General features: G+C 45.6%; 1 protein-coding gene across 1 annotated transcript; it reads right to left on the reverse strand.

Moving 5' to 3' along the window:
- Positions 1–261: 261 nt before the first annotated feature.
- LOC145823821 (uncharacterized) lies at positions 262–2,540 on the reverse strand. The gene is made up of 3 exons (XM_082923346.1): positions 1,701–2,540; positions 1,193–1,591; positions 262–305 (listed from the first exon to the last, which is right to left on the reverse strand). The coding sequence occupies exons 1-3, from the start codon at positions 2,170–2,172 to the stop codon at positions 262–264; spliced, it is 915 nt and encodes a 304-aa protein (XP_082779472.1). The 5' UTR covers positions 2,173–2,540.
- Positions 2,541–6,221: the final 3,681 nt, after the last annotated feature.

Raw genomic sequence — 6,221 nt, forward strand, 5'->3', positions numbered from 1 at the left:
GTGGTACCAAGGAAGTTTGAAGAAGGTGATCTAGTATGGAAGATTGTAGACCCAATCATGCGAGGACAGCCTTTACCCAAGTTTTCTCCAAAATGGGAAGGGCCCTACAAGGTGGTTCAGGCAAGCTCAAGCGGGTACTACAAACTTGTAAGGGTTGAAGACGGCTTCCGAACTGGCCCGCTCAATGCAAAGTTTATCAAGCATTACTACCCATAGTTGGACTCATCTATGTTGAAATTCATTTTCACTTTCTTACTTTGTCTAAAGGTTGTATTTCCCTTGCGTTATGAAGAAGCTGGTTTTCTCTATGGTGTATGTTTTATCCCATCACTTACAGTGAATCTATTATGCTTTTGTCAAGAAAGTTGAAGAACTAATGAGAATATTTCAGCTTTTATAAACATGTGCATATGATTGTTCTATCATTCGAAATAAATATTTTATCAAGTAGAATGAGAAAACAATGCGAAAATATCCAAACAACAAAAATTTTGTCATTTCATTGCATTGTCCTAGATAAAACATTTTTATCGAAAGGGGCAAGAAAGTAATGATAAAAAAAAAACTCAATCTTTCCTAAAGACACCTTCGAAGAAGCTGCCCGTCACATCTACATCTGGAGGACAAACAGCAGAGTGTGCCTCTAAAGTCTCCAAGGCCCGAGCATAACCCGACTCAAGTTCACGAAGAGTTGCCTTTGTCTCATCTATAGAGGTGCGATAAGAGGCAAGCACAGACATAAGTTCCAGCCGATGACTGGCGTTCGAAGCTATATCCAGGCGCTTCCGAAGCCATGATAAGTCCACTTGGTGACGCTCCATGTCAGAGATCCCCTGATACGCCGTCTCGACTACTTTTCCATTAAGGTCACACAACCGTTGCGTGTCCAAGCTATATAAGATAGTGGCAAAAGACTCGAGAAGAGCAGTCTGAATGAGTGGACACTGGCAAGCAAATGAAGCAAAGGTCTCCGGGTAACTTGAATGCACAAGCTGTAGAACTGAAGCAAACTCAGGAGCTACCCAATAATGGAGAAATGATACTTTGCCAGAAGTCGAAGGAGGAATTGGGGCCGGAAAGTTGCTAGTCTCAGGAATCTCCCCAATGTCTATCGGGTTAGATGAACCACCCGGAGGGGTAACTCCCGGCAGAGGTCCCGAGCCTGAGAATGCCGAACGATAAGGGGACAGACCAAAAGCATCACTATCAATGTGGAAAACACTGAGATTCAAATCCAAAATATTCGAAGGCACTGGCGATGAAGAACCTCTGGCAGTCGTCTCAAAGGCAGGTGTTCCCCCTTGAGAAGGAGAACCGTGAGGAGTTACAAAGAGAGTCGGAGTAGAGTCCGGGGCAGGTGAAGACGGGACCCCGGTAGCAGCTAACACTGGAGCAGAGTCCGAGGCAGGTGAAGGCAGGACCCCGGTAGCAGCTAACACTGGAGCAGAGTCCGAGGCAGGTGAAGGCAGGACCCCGGTAGCAGCTAACACTGGAGCAGAGTCCGAGGCAGGTGAAGGCAGGACCCCGATAGCAGCTAACACTGGAGCAGAGTCTGAGGTAGGTGAAGGCAAGACCCCGTTAGCAGCTAACACTGAAGAAAAGATAAGAAGGCCTTATTAGAGGTAGGGAACAGGAAAGTCATTTAAGTAAAGATTTCTCACAGATATAAGTAAATGACAAACTTCAGAAAGAAAGATTACCAGAGGGAGAATCAATATGCAAAGCAGGGGCAACTGAAGGACTCCTAGCATCAACAAAGTCACTTGGTCGTGTAGAGACCACCTGATCGATCTCAATGTCTGATGAAGCCTGAACAGTAGCAGTCATCCCTGAAGAAGGAAGGAGGGCCGGAGGATGAGAATCACCATAAGTGCCAGAGCGAGTCTCAGAGATCTCTAGCACATCCACCTCCACACCATTCCCAGAGGCGCACCTCATCTCTACATCGCCTCTAGAAGCATGGCCCGCGACATCAATTTCTGTGGCATCAGTCCCTCCAGCAATCTCAACATCAGAACGGTGAGCCCCAACAAACTCGTCACCAAGGTAGTGCTCCTCCTCAGCTATGGTAGGGCGATGACGACGCGTGCGTGGAATAAGGTCACAAAAATGATCGGAGGACTCAGCCTCATCATCATCGTCATCTATAACTGCTATACGAGGGGTGCACATCTTCACAAGTCTTGCAGACAAAGGGAGGGTGTCGTCCAAGTCTGAGTCCGGCCTGGGGGAGGCAGCATGGCCAGGAGCCACGGTACCGAGAACGTCAACAACCGCAGGATCCTACACAACATGGGCAAATAAAAGTTTTCATTTTAGAAGGTATAGTCGCAAGAAGGAAAGTAGCTTCAAATCAAGAATTTCGGGTACCTCATGAAGCCTTTTGGAAAGGTGAGGAGCGGAAGGACTGGCATCAGAAGTCCTCTTGTGAGCCATCTTCTTAAGGCGGGTCGTCCGAGGACCAGAGGCCTTATTCAAAGGGACTGGCTCTGGAGAAGTAATTGCCAAGCTAGAAGCAGATGCCCGAGCAGAAGGGTCAGTTGGAGTAGATGAAGTGAAGAAACCCTCGTACATGTGGTCAGATTTTCGGCTCTCGGGTAGCCGAAGAGAAGAATCCTTCTTATAAATCGGCGGAGGCAAACATACGGTCGGTCCGCTCTGGACAAATGCAATAAACGCATCGATATTCTTCTGCCAATACCGCCTGAAAGAGGGGGTGAAACCCCCTACTCGGCTCAAGCCTGGCATCGTCAAAGAGCCGGATATGGGAAGCACGGTGTGTATAAGCCGGCGACTGAAGCGCCCGTAGCTCTCTGAAAATGATAATAAATGAGGTGCTGGCCCCGGGGCACATTGATCAAACCCGAATTGACATGCTACACGGTCAGGCCTATAAACGGCACTATCAACGCCTTCCTCATGCCACACCGGTAATGAACTCGGACGGATCATAATTAGCATATCAACAAAGGGTGCAGGGATGTTCTTCGGCAAAGGAAAGGACACCAAGCGGGAGGAACCATGATAGATAAGCGGGGTGGCCACACCTACAGGTGGGCATACATACGGCCGTGCCACAAAGCGTCGGGGATCATCCACCAGAGTATTCAAGGATAAGGTGGAAATAGTACGTGACCAACGTGTAATCAACGGCTGGCAAGACTTCGCTTTCTCAAATGTCCGAGACCCATCAGTATCGAGCACGGGGATGCCATCTTTATCCACTATCTCCCGAAGAACTTCCGCCTCAAATACAGTCGGAGCAGGGGCAAATTTTGGGAACCTCTCGAAGAAGAAACATAGCAGGAACTGGCTGTGAATAAAGGAGACAGGCTCATATCGACCCACGGAGCGAACCATATCTCGATGTAGCAGATCCAGCCGATAATAGAGATTCCCAAGAAATAGGGGAGCCAAAGGGATCCGATCTCCTCTGAAGAGCCTGACTGCCAAGGGGAAGACGAAAGGATTGAGGGAATCCGGAGGTGTGCTCGGAAGAATGAAGAATGAAAGGAAGCAAGCCAGAAATCCCAAGAAATAGAGCCTGGAGCCATACATCGGACCGACTTCATACTCCCGAGAGTCAGGATCAGCATCTCTGGCCAAGGGCTGAAGATCCTTGAAGAAGTGACGGATCCATGCAGTATAGGAGGCACGGTCCGTCCTTACTCGACTAGTCCTCCTCGTTGAACCATCAAAAACAGAACTCCACCGACCACAAGTTTGAAGATTTAGCTTCAGAGATTGGATCAAAGAATCATCTTCGGGGGGTGTCTGCTCAGGGTCGAAGGCATCAGGGCCGGTCACTTCCAAACGCAGCAACATGAACACATCCTCAAGGGTGGGCCCCATCTCGTGCTGGCCAAGTATAAAGGTGTGTGTCTCGGTGCTCCATCGAAGAGCCATGGCTTCCAGGCTAGCATTGTTGCGACGGATGGATAGAGATCTAGATATTTTCACCGGGATCAATAGCCGGGCCTCCTGAAGTCGTTGACAGAGGCTCCTGTCCGAGAGGACATCATCGACCCACTCTTGCCAACCGAAAGGAGGGTTTGAGAAGGCCTTGAACTGAGGATAACAGTATGGAAAGTCCCCCTGCTCAATTCGAAAGCGTAGCACCGAGGAAGGAGAAATGAGGGCCTCATGTCCAGAGTCAGTGTCCTCAGTGAGACATAATGGAGCCGCCTTCGGAGATAGAAGAGAAGTGGTGGAGGTAGCCGCCCGCCAGAAGGGGTCCTTCCGACCAAAATAAGGAGATTTCCTCCACTCAGATGCTGGAGGTACATCCCTCTCTTTCATGAGAGCCGGTTCCGATGACCCCGGGACAGCGGGTTTCTTTCGAGAAGACATATGGCTGAAATAACAGGTATAAATAGTAAGGAGTTGACCGTATTAAAATTCAGAATATTGGAATTAAAGCAACACATTCGAATGAAATTTCGGCATCAACTATTCGTTTCTCTGAGAGTCCATGAATTCAACAAATTCTACGAGGAATTTTTTTTTTTACACCAAGAGTCCAGGTTCAACCCCGGAAGTCATCAACAATTCTTTTTCTCGGGTGTTCCTCAAGCTCAACAAATTTTAATACCAATGGGTGCATCATCAACATATAGATTTTCGTCTTCTATCATCAATAAGAGGTGCAATGTCATAGGTCGCTTCATGATGAAGTTCAATCGGGTCAATTTCTTAAAGTCACTATGTTCTATATTAAAGGTCCAATTTATACGGGGCTCAAAATTTGGACAGAGTGAAGTTCAATAGTAAATTTCAGGCCCGAGATCCGAAGTATATTACATTGCTTATCAGTAGCAAGATTCAATGGATCATTATGCAAATTACAAGAATGTCCTTTCCAAAGTCCATATTCATAAGTCCAGGGTTTTCTCTCTCCATGTCAAAAATGGAGCTCAAATACTAGTCAACAAGTTATATTCGGCCTTTCCTCGGTGATAAAGTTCAACAAATTATGTTCAAGCCAAGCACCTCAATGAGGTTTCAAGTGCTAGTGCATGTTTCCATATGGCCAAAATCACGGTGTTTGAGCTAAAATATATATATATATATATATATATATATCATTGGGATTGCCAATAACACTCTTCACTAAAGTGTATATTTATTTAATTTTATAATTCAAATCACATTTACTAAATTTTAAGAGATGGGATGTGATTCACAGGGGACAATACGTATTTTAATTGAAGTTAGGAGATGTGTTTGTAATTTACTCCAAAATCTATGTACACTTGAGCCCAAGGTCTTTACGAGTCAGGTCAGGTTCACCCTTAAATTAGAAATTGAACCAACACTATCAGATTTGAAATTCATTCACCCATTTTCAACTGACCTATAGTTTGAAATTGACCAACTCAAACCATTTGATTTCTTAGTTGGTTCAGTTGATTTTGAACGATGTAAGGGGTTCAAAATAATATAACTTAAAGAGGCAAAATGATGTAAAGGTAGATAATTTGAGGGCTAGAGAATGAGTAGTCAGGTAAGAGTAGGGCAAGCGGTTTAGGAAGAAAGCAACATGGTAATGAAAATGGACAACATCTCCCACAATTCCCAAAATTCTTTTTTCAAACCTTGAGAAATGGGCCCTATTTATATACTTTTTCTTGGTACTGAATATACCAAGTAGTCGAATAGAGTGACGGTGTGTGTCTCTGGGATCACATAGAATATTCATTGTCTTAATTGCAGGGCCGTGGTGGACATGTGTCTCCCTCGATGTGTCCTTTTTGGTATGTACCGTAGTGGTACCTTGTGTGATACTACATGCGATACTACTTTACTTAGTATAATTTGCCAACATACCTTACTCAAGAGTTGTAGTCTACATTAAGCCATACTAGTATCCACTTCAGCAACTCCCTTACTCTTAATCACCAAACCACAAACTCCTCAGCTTCATAGTTGTGGGTCATAGCAAAGCCTTAAATCAACCGATATGTGCCTCATACAAAGCCTCTAAGGGCTTCCTTGGTCCTACCATTGTGACCGAGGAAGGTTCTTAGCCTGGGTAAATGGAAAGGAAGTCTTACTTTCAGGCTTCTTTCCATCCATTTTCACAGGAGACATGATTCTAACTTGCCACGGTATATTGGTACCTATGGAGCTTGCTATCAACTTCAACTAGTAAACTTTTGGGGCTGCTATTAGCTCCAAGCTAGTGATCTCTGTTTGCACAAAGAGGAGGCCTTCCTCCAAGG

This window comes from Camellia sinensis, chromosome 4, assembly GCF_055761805.1.
Source record: "Camellia sinensis isolate YWXY chromosome 4, ASM5576180v1, whole genome shotgun sequence".
In the NCBI taxonomy this organism is placed as follows: Eukaryota; Viridiplantae; Streptophyta; class Magnoliopsida; order Ericales; family Theaceae; genus Camellia; species Camellia sinensis.